Genomic DNA, 18589 nt, shown 5'->3' on the forward strand with positions numbered 1-18589 from the left:
ACGTTTGAGGGCAGGAGGAGAAACTGTTGGAGTAAACCAAGTGAAGGCAGTGGGTCAAGTAGAAGTAGAATCATGAGAGTGCAGTCCCATAGAGATGGATGAGGGAGTAGAGATGATCGAGGAGAATGGAGTGAGCAGCAGTATAAAAAACGACAGAGAGGTCAACAAAGAGAGAGAATCTGAACCAATCTCTCCGACTTTGCTGATGGTCACCTGCCCCTTAGCTCCTCTATTTCCCCTTTCTGAGCATCCAACTCTATCTTTGTGAAGCACTCAGATATTTTCCTGTGTAAAATGCGCTATAATAAATGCAAGTCGGTGCTGTTGATTATGAAATACAAAAGTATTTGGGGTCGAATACGCAGAGAGTCATATAAAGGTTTCTAAATATGGAACCCTGCACATATTGGTGTATTTCACACTAACTCGCTGGGGTTCTGCACTGACCTAATCTCTTCCTGGGAGCCTCATTAGACTGCAATCTGGTTTCACAGACACCAGAAATGAGACAGCCATCAGAGAGATTTTACAGTGGGTCAGTGGGAGACCCATCTGTTTACAGGATTTAGAAGTCCTATCCAATTGGCTGCCGCGTTCGCCCACAAATATGCAGTCAATTCACTTTACAGTGTCTTCTGTGAAGCGCTTTGGGACGTCCTCCCGACATGAAAAGCGCTATGTCAAATGCAAGGATTATTATTATTATTATAAACTGCTGCATTGTTAGACCCTAACGTCTAAAGAATAATTATCCAATATTATCTTTGATTCATTGCAACATTCACAAGTTTGGCACGTGCTTTCCTGACAAATATGAATTTGTACATTTAAAAGATTTGTTTTTCATTTTTTGACGGCTTTTAGTAATCAAGATGAAGCTTGTCTATACTGTAGAGTATGGCATTCACCACTTTCTGGGTCCAATGTCAGCATCAAGTCAATTACCCTGCAGGTTAGGAACAAAATAAACCACTTCTGTATTGTTTCACAAATGTCATCTTTGTGGTCTTTCTAAGCAAAATTGTCAGTTTAATACAAATTACAGTACCTTTGAATGACGTGTTGTTTGTCACTGGTATTCAGTCATGCTTCAGTTGTGGCATGATTCTAACCAGATGGTAGAAAATTAAAGGTCAGTGTTATCATCTATTGCTTGTCCAAACCGGCTGGACTTGACCTTTTTGAAAAGAGAAGTTTCAGAAAAGAGATGATTTGAAAGTCTGAATGAGCTATATCCTTTTTTATTGTTTGTCACTTTTTTGTACACCTGTAAGCATACTGTGCCTGCATGGTATCTATCTCCTTTGCCGTTACTTAGCCATTATTTATTGTGCAACAGTTATCAAAACAGAACATGGCAATTTATATTGCATGGAAACACAGGATACACTATTTTAAACAGTCAGTTCTCCTTTGCCATAATTGAAATTCTACGCATGAATTTCTAACTCACAATATGCATTTGTTCTGCTTTCCCTCCTCTATTCCTGATTCTTCATATTTTTCACCTTTTTCTTGTTTTATTTAATAGGATATGTTTCACTCTTATTCATAAGTATTTTTGTTTCAAACTGATATTTACTCCTCTATCCTAACCTTTCATAAATCTCTCCTTTAGATCTTTTAGATCTTTCACCCATAAAATACAGTCAGTTCACTACTGTGTACCCTGTGAAGCGCTTTGAGACGTCTCATTGACTTATTATTATGATTATGTTATTATCTTACCTATTGTGTTAAAGCTGGTGAGATGCAAACGACTCCTTCCCCTCCACATCATCCCAGTTTTGGCATAAAGATTGTGTTTGAATATTTCGGCGCTCCAATTGTTGTTTCCAGTCATGGTGAGCAGCCTTTCAGTTTTAGCAGCATCTAAAACTTTGATGCTGGCTTAACTCAACCAGTGTCCCATCAAGCATTACTTGACTTGTGGAGTCCTGTAGCTCAGTGGTTAGAGCACTCGCTTTGCAAGCGAGAGACTTGAGTTCATTTCCAGGCAGAGGGCAAAACCTTGGGCAAGTTTCCTTACTCCACACGCCTAATAATAATCCCTCCAAAACCAAAAACAATAATAAAATTGGCATTTTCAATCTACGACTGTTTGTGGGACATTGCTGTGCGCAATTGGCTGCCGCGTTCGCCCACAAATTTACAGTCAATTCACTTTACAGTGTGTTCTGTGAAGCGCTTTGGGACGTCCTTCCGACGTGAAAAGCGCTATATCAAATGCAAGGATTATTATTATTATTTCTGTCTTTGGCTTCAAGGAAATATAAACAAGACATGTTACTGCTTAGTGGAAATCTAAATGGGCAGCGAACCTCTTTGTAAATGGGCATAAGACCGAAGCAGAATGGAGAGAGGGAGAAACACTCCCAGATTTAATGATAATAAAACCGGTTTTAATTGTGATTTTCAGCCAGCCAATAACTATCACCAGTGTATATTGTCATCAGTGGTAATTTTAACATTAAATGTTGCGTATTTCACTCTTTTTGAGCCAGAAAAAAGGATTCCAGACAATCCTGCTGAACCACCTTCACATTTTGAAATATTAGCAAAGAGCTGGTCAGACAATCAATTTAGTAACAATAAACATTTCAGTGACATCGGGATGGTGATCCACAGTTCTCTGTGCATTTATATCCTGATGTGGAGCTGATAATGTACTTCAAAACTGCTGGTTTACAGTTTAAAACAAGCACTGGTGTCAAACAGGTGCATGAAATATAACTGAGCCATTGGTAGCAGAGCTGCACTTCCAAGTATTTGCTTTAATGTTTTAAACATCTGACACAAATGAAGCATGTTTTTTTCTTTATCATAGGCTACTTGAAGTCAGTGGTACTGAGAAATGGAGCATTATTTAAACATAAAAGCACTGATAAACTGCTGCAAGTGCAATGTTGAATGTTATGCTTTAAGTTTTGAGTTTCAAACGATGGAAGAGAAGTGAGGCTCCTGTCAGATCTTCAATAACTTTTAAACTGTCACAACCACATTGACCCAAGTAGGCAAAGCAGCATGAATGCTACCAACTGAGCCAGAATGATGCCTGGCTTTAGGATCCTGGTATTTTTGACGAATGGGGAATGGAGTGTATTTTGCACAGTGGTTGAGCCCAAAGATATGAGCGCTGTCACTGTTTTTTCAATCACCAATCACAGAGTTGCGCTGCTTCATGGGATCCCATTAACTGAATCAGTATTCCATGAAACGAAAATCAAACTCGAGATTTGGGGTCAGGAACCGGATTCATAACGGCTGACAAGAATGAAGATGATGCATAGAAATCTTGGGACCCAACCAGCAGGCAGTCATAGCAAATGAATAGAGTGAAAGGAATCGCATATTCTAACCTGAATTCAATTGAACATTTGGTTTTCTGTGTGAAAAGTAATCATTTTATAATAATAATAATAATAATAATCCTTGCATTTGATTTAGCGCTTTTCACGTCGGGAGGACGTCCCAAAGCGCTTCACAGAACACACTGTAAAGTGAATTGACTGTATATTTGTGGGCGAACGCGGCAGCCAATTGCGCACAGCAATGTCCCACAAACAGTCGTTGATTGAAAATGACCAATTTATTATTGTTTTTGGTTTTGGAGGGATTATTATTAGGCGTGTGGAGTAAGGAAACTTGCCCAAGGTTTCGCCCTGTCTGGAATTGAACTCAGGTCTCTCGCTTGCAAAGCGAGTGCTCTAACCACTGAGCTACAGGACTCCAACCACTGAGCTACAGGACTCCATTTTGACAAGACCTTGTGTAAACATAGTTTTCTGCTTAATAGGATTGAGATTTCTTTTAGGATTAGAAAAGTATTATAAATTATAAGTGATATTATCTATTTGTTTCTAATTGAACAACGTTATATACAACAACTACTTGCAATTATATAGCGGCCTTCACGTGGGGTAGCTTCCCAGAGCCCTTGACAGTGGCGGAGTCAGGAGGAGAGGGGAGTTCCAGAGTTTCGGGGAGTCCTTCCTCCCCATCTCTCCTTCCTCCCTCTCAACCACCATCATTTCAATGAAACCCACCATCTGCTGCCTTGACCCCCTCCCCACCAACTTGCTGGTCACCCAGATCCCCCTCCTTTGCCCACTACTGGCTGATGTCATCAACTAGTCCCTCTCCTCTGGATCAGTCCCTGCCCCTTCAAAACTGCTGTCATCACCCCCCTCCTCAAAAAATCTTCCCTAGATCCCTCAAACCCCAGCCACTACCGCCCTATTTCTAATCTGCCCTTCCTCGCCAAAGTCCTAGAACGCGTTGTTGCAAATCAACTTCGCACACACCTCTCCTCCCACTCCCTCTTCGACCCCTCCAGTCCAGTTTCTGCCCTGCCCACAGTACAGAGACTGCGCCCACAGTACAGAGACTGCGCCCACAGTACAGAGACTGCGCCCACAGTACAGAGACTGCGCCCACAGTACAGAGACTGCGCCCACAGTACAGAGACTGCGCTTGTGAAAGTCTCAAACGACATCCTCTCTATCTGTGACCAGGGCTCCCTTTACCTCCTTGTCCTCCTGGACCTCTCCGCTGGTTTCGACACAGTTGATCACGCCATCCTCCTTCACCACCTTTCCTCCGTCATCCACTTCAGTGGGACCGCACTCGCCTGGTTTGAGTCCTACCTCACAAACCGCCAGCAGTACATCTCCGCAAACGGCTTTTCCTCCCGCTCTCACCCAGTTATCTGTGGGGTACCCCAAGGATCCATGCTTGGCCCTCTCCTCTTCCTAATCTATATGCTCCCTCTTGGGGATGTCATCCGCAGACATTGGATACACCCAACTCTATTTTTCCACCTCACTTTGCGACCCCCAGTCCCCTGATGTTCTGTCAGCCTGCCTGTTAGCCTCCCCCTAAAACTCTCCGAACCCGTACGTAACCAAGGCATCAGATTCAAACCCCAATTATCCTTCCTCCCCCACATCCGGTCCCTCACCAGAACCGCTTTCTTCCACCTCCGCCAATATCTCACCCCAAAAGCCGCCGAAACTTGGTCCATGCCTTTGTCACCTCTCGGCTAGACTATTCAAATGCCCTGCTCGCCAGTCTCCCCTCCACTACCATTCATAAAATCTAGGTTACTCTGCCACCCATATTCTTACCCTCACCAAACTCCGCTCCCCGATTACCCCAGTCCTTGCCAGACTGCACTGGCTGCCTGTCCCAGAGAGGATCAACTTCAAGATCCTCACCCTTGCCTTCAAATCCCTCCACTCCTCTGCACCCCCCTACCTCTCTGACCTCCTTTCTCCTCACAACAGTACCCGTTGCCTTCGCTCCACCGTGTCTGGCCTCCTACTTGTCCCCGCGTCCTCCGCTCCACCCTTGGCGGCCATGCCTTCAGCCACTACGACCCGAGGCTCTGGAACTCCCTTCACCTCGCCCCCTCTCTTCCTATTTTCAGGTCTCGGCTAAAGACCTTTCTTTTCGACCGCGCCTTTGGTCACCTTCCTCCCTCACCCCCTGGCTCGGCCCCGGGATCCGTTACTGTGAAGCGCTCTGAGGCGCCGTCCGGCGTGGAGGGCACTATATAAATCCAAGTTGTTGTTGTTGTAATGGCTGAAGGCACAGCCACTGATGGTGGAGCAGAGCGGACGAGGGACAAACAGGAGGCCAGAGACAGCCGAGCAGAGGCAGTGGGTGGGGGAGTGGAGGGGTAAGCAAAACGGATAGGTAGGGAGGTGCGAGAGCATGAGGGATTAGAAAATGAGTGAGAGGATCTTGAAATCCATCTGTTTGGTAATTGGGAGCTGGAGGAGCCTGGCAAGATGGTGTGATAAGGACACAGAGTTTTGTGCCAGTGAGAATCTGGGTGGCGGAGTTCTCAATTAGTTGAATTTTGTGTATGGTGGAGCTGAGGAGGGCTTTGGAATAGTCCAACTGGGAAGTGTCCAAGCCGTAGACGAGGGTTTCGGCTGCTTTTGCTGTGAGTTACAGACAGAGGCGGGTAATGTGACTGAGGTGGAAAAAAGCGGTCCTGGGTCAGGGAACAGATGTGGGGTAGAAAGGAAAGTTGGGGATCGAACCTGATGCCTAATTTGCGTATGGGTTTGTTGAGTCTGAGCGAGAGCCCAGGGAGGTTGAGGAGTTCAGACCTGCAGGGGAGAAGACGTTGACAGGAAATTTGCGCTGATCCAGGCCTTGATGTCCGTCAAATAAGCTGACAGGACATCAGCAGACTGGGAGTCGCAGCTGGAGGAGAAGCAGATTTGAGTACATGTGGAATTTGACCCCATGTTTGTCGATGACATTGCATGTAGATATGCAGAAGGGAGTCAAGGATGAACCCTTGGGGTACCCCGCAGATGACCAAGCGGAGGCGGGAGGAGAAACCATTTGCTGACAAGTTTAATTACAGTTTGGTGTTCAAGCATAGATGCAGGTGTATAACATTGTTTTTAAACTGTCTTTCTTGTAGTGCCATCTTGTGGAAATGATGACTAATAATAATAATCCTTGTATATGATATAGCGCCTTATCATGTCTTCGAGATGTCTCAAAGCGCTTCACAGATTCTACTGTAAAGTGAAATACCTGTATATTTGGCAGCAAAACGCGGCAGCCAATTGCGCACAGTAGTGTCCCACAAACAGTCATTGAATTTTAAATGACCAATTTATTATTTTTTGAAGGAGAAGCTTCCTGTGAGTCTATTTTATTATTAAGTGCCATACTTATTTTATTATTAAGTTAGTACACAAATGGGACAAGCAGAGTAGACAAAGAGGACAAAACTGCTAGAGATTAGGAGAAGTTTGTGTTGTGCCAATGGAAATATCACATAATACCCAACAACCGAAGTTCACTGCAATTTTTTTTTAGTGTGTTGGGACACGGACAAATAAAGAATCTGACAATTTGACAGTTTTTGCTGTCTCCATCCCTAGGTGTCCTGAGATGGTAACACTGGGGCTTTCCTGGTTTAAAATTGTGGTGCCCCTTACAATACACAACATTGGTTTAACATCTATTCTGAACGACGATACCTCTGACGATACAATGGGACATGGAATCACCCCCAGCACTCAGACTATGTGATGCCATATCCCGATGTGCGGCTTGAACCAACAACATTCTGACTCAGGCGAGAGTGCATTGCAATAGCTGAAAATAGCTGCTTGGAATTATCAGTGCGAACACAAATCTATCACATCAATAACCTGAAATATTTTATCAGTTTTTTTACATAGCTTCTTCAGGAACTTGCCTTCTCATCAGATTTGGGGTTGTTTTGGAAAGTTTGCCTACTGGAAACCATAACTAATCTCCTGAGGTGCACTTTATCACTGCTTCCCTCTTTCTGTGCTGTGACCTAATTATCCTGCCATTGAGCAGATACTGTTCGCAGATGCTGAAATCCAGTAGGAGTTTGGTTGCAAAAGTTGCTAGAATTTAAGTAAAATGGGTCTTCAGGATTTTGGGAGTGAAAAAGCAGTTGTTGAGCAAACAACAGATTAATGGCATTTCGCACCAGCGAAAAGCGCTCAGGTCATAAGACAAGCATTGTGCATTTCTTGTCATTGCTCGCCAACCTAGAAAGAACTCGTCTTAGAGGCAATCTCAGGTCAGAGCTGAGATCTTTTAAGCCTGTGGCGTATTTAGAGGAGGCAAATTTACTCCCGAACTGCTGATGTTTTCCTGACGAGATATTTGTAACCGTATTTTCATGTTTGTCTACAGTCAGACTTGGTATATCTCTGATTCATTAAACCAAATGCCTGTGGATGGAAACATTTTATTTTTCTGATCCCCGAAAATATTATAAATGTACTGCATAATCTGAAAACCTTGTGCTCCAAAACCAAATTTTTATACCCTTCAGTAAAATCCTATTATTTGAAATATATGCAATAATACCAGTACAATACAGATTTACATTTATATTGAGCTTTTCATGTCAGGAGGACGTCACAAGGTACTTGACAGTCCACTTGACATTTGAATTGGGAATGGAAGATGAGAGGGGTGGGGAGGGGAAAGGTGATCAATGGCACAGTCAAAGAGAAAGATCTTGAGACTGACTTTGTAAGATTTGAGAGAGGGAGTAAGTTGGTGGCACTCCGGGATGGAGTTTCAGAGAATGGGGCAGTTAGGCTGAAAGCCTAACTGTCAATGTTAGGGCAGACATGAAGCAGGCTGATGCAGCCAGGTTTGTACGGTTTGAAGAGGTTGCAGATATAGGATGGAGAAAGATCGTTAAACGATTTGAAGGTGAGTATGAGCATCTTCAACTGGATCTGCTGGGGTGCAAGGGATCCAATGGAGCTAGGCGAGGATGGGGGTGATAGGCTCACAAAGCCTATCATATATCTTTTAATGATATGTATGTTATTAATCCTTGCATTTGATATAGCGTCCATAACATTGAATTGTCTCAAAGCTCTGCAAGGGAATTTCTGTAAATCGGAATGACTAGTAACTCCAAAATGCTGGTGCCAGCTCCATTGGTTCCTCAATATGCCAGCAACATGGGGGAAGTCCAAATGACTGACTTCCAGGTTCTGTTTGTTGGCTGACGGTTGAACAACCAGTGTCTTTCTGCGTGTGGACACTCGACAGAATTGCTTACCGCCGATTTGGCTCCATTGTCACAATGTTTGGGATTTTATGGATCCCTCATTGTAATGGAGCTCTGCTGTATATGCATACAGGACAGTTGAATACCAATGTTCAGCAGGAGCAAAATAAATGAATACATACGAAGATGTGTCAGTAAGAAAATATAAGGGGAGATAAAGAAGAAAAGGAAGAGTTATAAAACTTGTAGGAAGAGTGGAGAAGGTAATCATTCGGGTTGAATGCCAGACTGCACAGAAGAAGCTAAAAGGGAGATTAGAGAAGCCAAGAGAGAATTGGAAAGGGACACAGCAGTAAATGCAAAACATAACACCAAGATATTATAGAGTCAATCAGGACTGGGGAGGTTCCAATGGACTGGAAGCTAGCAGATGCTGTTTCCATGATCAAGAAAAGTGACAAAACTAAACCTGGTAACTATAGACATATTGGCCTGACCTCATGAGTCAATCACCAGAAAAGAAGTGGAAGATTACTTTGATATAGCACTTTATCACATCGTTGAGACATCTCAAAGTGCTTCACAGAATATACTGTGTATTTTGTGGGTCAAACGCAGCAGCCAGTTGAATGGCAACATTTTTTTTTGGAGGCTTATTACCCCTGGAAAGCGATCCGCAACTCTACTAACAACCCTGGTACTTACTAACTTACTGCTAGGTGAACATATGTTAAAATGATCTAATGGTATGGGTTCAGAAAAGGTAGGTCTTGTCTGACAAATCTCGTAGACTTTTTTGAGGAGATCACAGCCCAAATTGACTGTAGGAAGCCATATGATGTAGTATAGCTCGACTTCCAAAAGGCATTTGACAAAATACCACATGAAAGACTCCTTCTGTGATCACTGGGTATCAAGGGCAAGGCATGGACGTTCATTCAGAATTGGCTGAAGGAAAGGAAGAAGAAGGTTTTTGTTAGGGAGCTAGGTCAAATTGGGGAGAGGTAATAAGCATGGTGCTTCAGGGGTCTGTACTGGGGCCTCTCCTATTCCTCATGTATATTAATAATCTGGATATGCAAACACAGTGTAAGTTATTTAAATTTGCAGCTACCACCAAGTTGGGGGGAACTAGAGAAACAAAGGAGGCAGTAAAGGACCAACAAAGAGAGGTTGATAGGCAATGCACATGGGTTGATAACTGGCAAATAAAGTTTAATACTGATAAATGCAAGTTACTAATATAGAATGCAGGAATGGAAAACACTAGGACTCCGTGAATGGGCTGGAAATTATCAAGGGGGAAGTTGAGATACACGGGTGTTAGTTGATTCATCACTCGTTGTGTAAAAACAGCGTGAGGCAGCAATACACAAGACAAATAAGATGCTATTGTTAAATCAGTCAAATTTAGATCCCCAGACATCATACTCAGGCTGTACATCGCTTTGATCAGACTACACTTTGAATATTGTATACAGATCTGGTCACCATGACACAAGAATGCTCCCCAGACCTTAGAGGCAGGGCAGAGGATAGCAATGAGGATGATCCTCAGTGTTAGATGAATGAGCTACGAATCAACAATTAGACAACCTAGGGCTCTTCAGTCTTGAGAGAAAACAACTCAGAGATGTGTATAAAATTTTAAATGGGTTTGAAAAAGTAAACCCAGATCGGTACTTCTGGATTGCACAGGATGCAACAAGACAGTAGAACAAGAGTACAAAGATTTAATTGCAACGGGTAATTTCAGATACTGGGAAGTTTTTAATTTATTCAGTGGGTAATTAACTGGAATAAGTGCCAGGAAAGATGATTGAGGCCAAAACACTGGACTCGTTTAAAAAGCAGCTTAATAATGTCATGGGAAGACAGCAGCATGGATGTTCTTGAAGGATACGATCAGTTGGACCGAAGGCTCCTTCATCTAAACCAATCTTGTGAACTTGAGAAATATACTTTTGTACTTTTACTTGAAAGAAGTACTGTTTTGGAACATGAATTCCTGGGATTTTCTGATTAAATGTGTCAGAGTCTGTATTTAGGTAAGGGAAGCAATTGCCTCGACATTGATCTTCACTGATTAATTATCACAATGTCATTGGAACCACTGATTCTGCTCAACTTGTCAAAGCAGAAGGTAAATTGAAATAAAGTAAAACCAATCCTCACACAGCTCAGAGCCACACAGTGAATAATATGAATCACAAAGTGGGATACCCTTTTGCAAATCATGTCAGCTCAACGGGCGCAATTTTCTGCTGCAATAATAATGCCATTATTCACTGTTACAGGACATATGTCGCATCACCAATGAACAGAAGGAATAGGGAGCTGCTTTGCTTTCAACATTTATAATTTTGGCAGCAGCCATATGTGATGACTTTGATGGAGGAAAAATTACACCAACAACAATGACAACTTGCACTTATACAGCACCTGACTACGTCCTTTGAAAACTTTCAAACCAAAGTAACTCCATCTGAATACTGAATCTGGCTTTGAATGAGAATGCAAAACATATGGAAGTGTATTTGCTATCTGTTATCCAGCACACCAATCAATAATCCTTGCACGTCTCAAAGCGCTTCACAGAATATACTGTAAAGTGAATTGATTAAATTTTGTGAACGAAGTGCAGCAGCCAATTGTGCACAGCAATGTCCCGCAAATAGTCATGGATTGAGGGACCAAATTATTATTATTATTTTTTTGAAGGAATTATTATGCCCGGAAAAGCAATCAGCCAATCGACCAACAACTAGGATCATACTTACTGCAAGGTAGACAGACGTGTGGAATAAGGAAACTTCTCCGCCGTTTCGCCCTGCCGGGAATCGAACCCAGTTCTCTCGCTTGAGAGGCAAGTGCTCTAACCACTGAGTTACAGGACTCCAATACTGAACTCATCCATAAAATCAATAGATAGCTAAGAAAAATATATCAATCGAATATTTATACATCTATGTGAAAAAGACTGTTTTGCTCTCTGCCTCATTGTTCAAATGTTTTAACACTTAAATGCGTCCATCTATCAATTTAACATCAGGTTTTCCGTACAGCATGTCACAGAGAGTCATCATTAGAATGTAAGTGAGGCAAAGAGTTACTGGTACCTGCTATCCAATTGTTGACCTGGTTCAGTTGTCTCTTAACTCGGAAGCTGTGGGTTCAATCCCCATGAAGGAAACTGTTAAATTAATAATCCTTGCATTTAATATAGGACCTTATTATGTTGTTGAGACATCTCAAAGCGTTTCACAGGATATATTGCCAAGTTGATTGACTGTGTATTTTGCCAGCGAAATGCAGCAGCCAGCTGCTCACAGCAATGTCTCACAAACAGCCGTGGAGTGAGTGACCAATTTTTTTTATTTAGGGGATTGTTGGTCAGGACGCCGGAAGAGACTCCATTTACTATTCAAATAGTGCCATGGGAGCTTTAACAACCACCTGAATAGGCAGATGGGACCTCGGTTTAACGTCCATCTGTAGGACGGCACCTCTGACAATGCAACACACCCCTAGCACTGCATTGGAATGTCATCTTAGACTATGTGATTCCAAGTCCCGACGTAGGGATTCAACCCACAACCTTCTGACTGGCACAACCTTCTGACTGGCACAACCTTCTGACTGGCAACACTGACGAGTGTTACCATTGCACCAGGCAGACCCATATTTTTAAGTATAGGTCTTAAAAGTGGAGTCCTGCAACCCAGTCTTTAGAGCACTTGCCTCACAAGTGGGTTTGTTTCCCAGCAGGCCGAAATGTTGGGCAAGTTTCCTCACTCCACACACGTCTGTTTACCCAGCAGTAAATAGGAACCCAGTTGTTAGTCGATTGGTGGAGCGTTTTTCTGGGGATAATAATCCCTCAAAAAAAAATTGGTCACTCAATCCACGACTGTTTGTGGGACACTGCTGTGCGCAATTGGCTGCCGCGTTTCACCCACAAATATACAATCAATTCACTTTACAATATGTTCTGTGAAACGCTTTGAGACGTCTAGAAGACATGAAAAGCGCTATATCAAATGCAAGGATTATTATTAAAATGTAATCGATCAATTTTGTAGGCAAATATTTGTATTTAAGTGAATTTGTAAGTGAATCTGTTAGCCAATTTTTATATAGCAATCTTTCACAAACAGCCATGAAGTGAATGATTTTATTTTAAGATCATTGTGACTTGATGGTTGGAGATTCTAATGCCAGTGCTTGAATATATGTCAGCAGAAGGAGTTACAATTGGTAAATAACACAGAGTTCCCTCTTCAAAGCTCTAACCACTGGCATCAACTTTCGACATCTGGCGAGGACAAAATGAGATTGAGTTATGATGCCCCCGACATTCGAATAGTCTGCCAATACTCCAACGTCAAGCTTCATGCATGAATAGCAGCCCTCTACCAGAGGGCATGACGCCTGTGATAACACACTCACCCACAATCAAAGGGAAAAAAACAATCTAACTCCTTAAGGAGAATAGGAGAAAATATGTCTAGGAACAAAATACAAAGAGCCAAGGTTTTGTGCCTTAATAAACTTCTTTTCATTGCAGCTCTTGGCATTTTTTTTTCTCTGTGATCACGATTGGATAGATATGACAAAGGTCGTTTTTATTCTTGCTTAATAGTTGCTGTGAATCCATTATTAAAGTGCCTTTGCGTATCTTTTAAACCATTGCGTTTTTGTTAGTTATAGTATAAAAGCCCTTTTCCCATTCATCACCTTGCAAATAAAATTGATCTTAATGTATCTTTTTTTTATTTTAAATGCTCTTTGAGCAAAGCTGTGTTCACCCTGACAGTGATTTCACATGGATGAATTCTCCATAGTTTTTTTTAAAGACCTAAAAGAGAAAATGTAGAACATCTCATTCAAGTCGTTTAGAAATTGGAATGAGGTTACATTAGTTACCTTAACGATTAATCCAAGTGAATTTATACAGAAAGAAAGTGCTCGGAGTTATAGAAATTATCTGAATCCATTACTTCACAGCAGCACAATACTCAGGCTATATTGTCATGTACCCTCTCATGTAAACAGAAACACAGTCAAATAACAATTTGTTGCATTTAGTAACTTGGACTTAAGTTGCTCGTTAACCCCTCTGTTGAGAAATTATTATTTTACTGCTTGTGGATCTGTAAAATGGGACACAGATAAACAGAATTCTAATATAATGAATTCCCACCAAGCCTAAATTAATGTACTTCTACAAACTACTGGTATATTGTTTCCATATATCAAGCTTCCAGTTGAAAAGTGACCTTGTGTATTGATTGATTTTTTTTGCCGCTAGATTTTATTTTCCTCATCACATTTAGAATTATTGACCAATAACCCATCTTTCTAATGTTGTTTTTCAAGTACTCCAGTCCAAACCTATTGATTTAAATACCAACCAGAGAGCTGCGATTATAGTACATCGTCCACTGAAGGCAGTACTGTATTAAGCATAACAACTGACTGATAAAATAATGTGAAATTTTCAGCATATGCTAGTATATGAATACTACATATTGCAGCTAAAATGTGTTTGTCTTTCAGGCATGTTGAATATACCACACACCATCAGCTACATTATTTGGCCCAAACACAGTTTTTATTCATCTTCACTTTTATGACATGGTCCTAAATGTAAACCATAAATCTGTTGAGGCATCTGCATAATGCGGCCCATGAGAACAATAACATCAGCAAATTGAATTGGTCTTATGTTATTCCTTACAGCATGCTTCAGAGTTCAGCATCAGTAAGTTAATGTTTTGAAGACTTGCCCTACTAGCTTTTGTGACACAAACTGTTTCAAGGTTTATATAAAAACAGTGAATGTACCATATAAGGAAGCATAGTAAATCCACAAATTTGGTATTCTTTCCTAAGTGTAAGGCTTTCTTGGCCATGAAATAGGGTGAACTCAGCTGCAATTATGTCTACCTAACTGTAGGTGGACGTTAAAAATCCCATGGCACTTTGTAACAACAACAAATGACACTTATATAGAGCCCTTCACGTTGGAAAGAGAAGGGAGTTTCTCCTGGTGTCCTGGCCAAAAATCCCCCAGATAAAATTGGTCATTCAGTTCGTTATTTGTAGAATATTGTTGTGCGCAGATTGGTCCCCCGTTCACCCACAAAAACACCGGCATTCCGCTTTACAGTAAATCCTTTGAAGTACGTTGACGTGAATGGCTCTACACTAAATATAAGGATTATTTCATTGCTGTTTATATCAGTAATTTTGAACCTAGTCCTGAAGTAAACTGAAGGTTTTTCTAGCACGGGGGAATTTTCTTGCTCCTCTGAAACCGCAGCAGTAGAAACATAGTTATTTGCAAGGTGAGCAGCCAAAGCAGCCTCTTGTAAAGAGTTTCACAAATGCCAACAATTCTCTAGAATTGAACTTGAAGGGAGTAGAAAACAGACTCAAGCTCAGAAGAGGGAAGGTGAACAGACCAAATCAACCATTTAACACACCAAGTGATGAATATATACAATAGATGTTCAAGGGTTGGATCAGCAAATTCAGCTGAGCATTTGTTACTTATTTGGAGACAAAATTTGATTGAGGGGAGTGCAAGATAGGTTGGAAGTGTAGGCTCTCAATTTGTAACCATCCAAATGAACAGCAATGGTCTGTCCTGGTCCTGTACATTCTTATGTTCCCATGCTCTAGTAGCTCATCAAAGTAGCCATTCGGGAATGTTGGTTGGCTATTTACTGGTGTAGTCATCACAAACAAGAAGTCCAAATGGAAATTAAATAAACCCATGAAGATAATAATCCTTGCATTTGATATATGAAAGACGAAAGATATAAAATTCTAAGAGGAAACTGCAGGGAAATGGGATTACTAAATTCCTTTGTGTGGGAGTTACCATGACATGATGGGTTAAGTGACCTCCCCTGCTGAAATGTCTTTGTTTCTAAGTATTTCTGTCCTCCCTCACTTCCAGCAGGGGTTATTGGATAGTAATCAGGAATGAGAACCCTGAGGGGGATTTCTTAATTCCTGCATCCTAGCCCAGGAACACAGAACATTTGTTTTGCTCCACTACTGCTGCTGGCACTGCTGAGACCAGCTAATGAGCTCAGATGAGCAATCAAAGCTGACATCTTCCTGATCTGCATAGCTCACTAGCCTCATGCATGGAACATTAACCCATTTGTGACCTAAGTGTACAAGCATTTAAACTCAATTTACAGCTCCTGGCTTCTGTTCCTTGTATAACCATACACCTGTTATAATGCTGAAGATACTGAGACTAATCTGATCTCAGATCTTGCATTTAAATAGCACCCTTCACATAGGATAGCATCTGGGAGATTGTTGCTCAATGCCTATTACTAGCATATAAACATAAAATAAACAATGGGTTTTACATTCAGCAGAATTTCTGCAGCAAGATTGAGTAACATGCTTTACTTGTTTGTCGAATCACCTTTCAGTTTGCACATTTTGCACATGGATATGGGGGTCTAACATGCGTTGATTTCTAACTGGATTTCTTAATAAGAAAACTAGAAATACACAATCCCCAGCAGGGAACTCTGCTCTGACACAATTCACTTCCTGAGCGGGTTTGCGTGACCTGCTTTCGGTTATTGAAAGGAGTCTTTACTCGCAATCCTGATTAACTAATCACATTTGAACTCGCTGTGTGTTTAGATCCCTTATTGAATGTGTCAGCGCTTTGGGATGTCCTCCCGACGTGAAAAGCGCTATAGAAATGTAACTTTGTTGTTGTTGTCTGTAATGATTCGAGACACAGCTACTTGGAAGCTGTGTGTGTTCTGTGAAATACCCACGTGGACCATGTTGCTGATACTGTTTTAAAATGATGAAGAACATCATGCTCCCAGCAGAAATCACAAGTGGCCCAGCATGGTTGACAAGGATAGGAGAGAAAATTAGATAAATCAAGATATTGTGCTTAAGGGATTTGAAAGCACAATGTAGATTTGTAGGAGGAAAGGAACACTGAGATGGTGAACTCAATAGTCTTGAGGTTGAAAAGCATAAAGTGGAGGCTAAACAGATTTAGGAAAACAAAGGCTTAATCCTTGTATTTGACCTTACCATATCGTCAAAAAGGCTCAAAGTGTTTCAGAATGGATTTCACTGTTAAGTACAGCGACTAAGTATTTTTTAGGTAAATGCAGCAACCAATTTTGTGCACAGCAATGTCCCCAAACAGCCATAAATTGAATGAAGAATTTTATCTGGTGGTTGGCCAAGACTCCCTTCTTCTTTCAAATTATGCCATGGGAATCTATAATGTCCACTTGGAACAGGCAGAGAAGATCTCGATTGAATGTTTCATACAATGAATGGCAATGCACTCTTGACAATTTAGTGCTCCTCCAACACTACATTGGAGTATCAGACTCCATCATGAGCTTGAAATCCAAATGAATCTACAACCTTCTTGCTCAGAGGGGAATGTGTTACAATCTACCACAATGTCAAGTTAATTATGTTATTTAGAAGGGATTAGACTCTTGAAAGATATTCTGAAAGGTTGCAAGGAAACTTCAGTGGTAAATGATTTAAGTTCATAGTTCCAGTGGGAGGACAGCACAAGCAAAGAACCAATGAGCTGCTGTAAGCAATATATGATGACGACAGACATTTTTTTCAGTTGATGTTGGAAATCTTTAATTTTATTTGTGAAGTTTAATAATATTGATCTGATTTCCTTTGACAGCTGAACTGTTGTAAAATATCTGTTATTTGTATCATTCCATCAGGGCAGAGTTTTTTAACTAATGACTAGGAGTGCAATTAATCAGTAGTCTAATGAATGTCACTCTTACTGGAAAACTAATTTTCTTCAACCAGTACTTATAAATCTGAATTCAATAACATTTAATAAAATAGTTTATAACACCAAAATTTTGCTTTCCCTACAAACATTTCTCGAAGTGCAGTAAAAAAGAAAAGCAGTAAATATATTCTTAATCAAAGGGGAAGCCGTAGCTAGTTCTGTGTATAATATCTCTCCAAAACTCTCTTTTGAAAAGATATTATCGTACCAATTACTTTTTTTCAATATTGCATTTTATATAGCACCTTACTGATGAAATGACATCCATTCTCAGGATTTTAAGCACTGCTGACAGCCATTTCGCTCTTTCTGCTCTTAATGCCTTCATGAGAATGACATTTTATGCATCAGTTTGTCCCTGCATCTGCTCAAGTGTAAGGTGAGGATAGGTCTGGAGTGTACTCTGTATGTACTGAATGAACTACTGAATGTATTGACTACAGAACCATATTCGCCCACAAATATACAGTCAATTCACCATGCAGTCTATTCTGTGAAGCGCTTTGAGATGTCGAGAAGATGTGAAAACCACTATATCAAATATATTATTATTATTAGAAATTTATAGCACAGAAGAAGGCCAGTGGACACTCTGCAAAATTAGTTTGCTGTTGTAATAATGTTGTAATTTTCTCTCTTGTGATGGTACTTTGTCATCTCTCTCTCATGTTTTGTAAATTGTATTTTTTCTCTAGAGGATCTTCCTGCTCAATTACATCAGGTCCTGGTGCAAAAGTAGAACCTACAATTATAGACTGAGCTTCCATATTAGACTTTACTGCCACTGGCCACAGTATCTTTGAATTCAACTTGATAATGTTCCAAACTCTCTGCAAAATAGAAAATCGCAGGAGTGCTTTGAAACAAGAATAAAAAGCAGCCAGTGCAGTTTTAATATAAGAGCCAAAGTCTGTTATAAATCAAATCAACATCAGAATAGAAAAGTAGCAGACTTTAACTCATTTGGGTCTGTGGCAATGGAGCTGGTGACATTCATTTGTTCCTTTCCTGTAAATCACTGTTCACTGAAGTGTATGTTTTATATGCATCTAGGGCTACGTGCAATCCCTACTTACTCGAGGATTTTAAAGCAATCTATTTCGTTGCTGATTGTACTACATCTGTTACATTCCTTTTCCGTGAAAGCCAAAGCAAATTCTTATGAAGATCAATATCCAGCAATACAGATCTTACAATATATACTTTTA

General features: G+C 40.9%; 1 protein-coding gene across 7 annotated transcripts in view; it reads left to right on the plus strand.

The window, feature by feature from the left end:
* tpk1 (thiamin pyrophosphokinase 1) overlaps positions 1-18589 on the plus strand; it is a 137097-nt gene that overhangs the window by 79886 nt on the left and 38622 nt on the right. Inside the window, exon 9 of one of the 7 annotated variants that reach the window (XM_007907617.2) lies at positions 10840-10877. Coding sequence (XP_007905808.2) covers positions 10840-10862 — 23 coding nt within the window. The 3' untranslated portion in view covers positions 10863-10877. 7 annotated transcript variants of the gene reach the window in all.

Source organism: Callorhinchus milii, unplaced genomic scaffold (genome assembly GCF_018977255.1).
Source record: "Callorhinchus milii isolate IMCB2004 unplaced genomic scaffold, IMCB_Cmil_1.0 Scaffold2, whole genome shotgun sequence".
NCBI lineage: Eukaryota > Metazoa > Chordata > Chondrichthyes > Chimaeriformes > Callorhinchidae > Callorhinchus > Callorhinchus milii.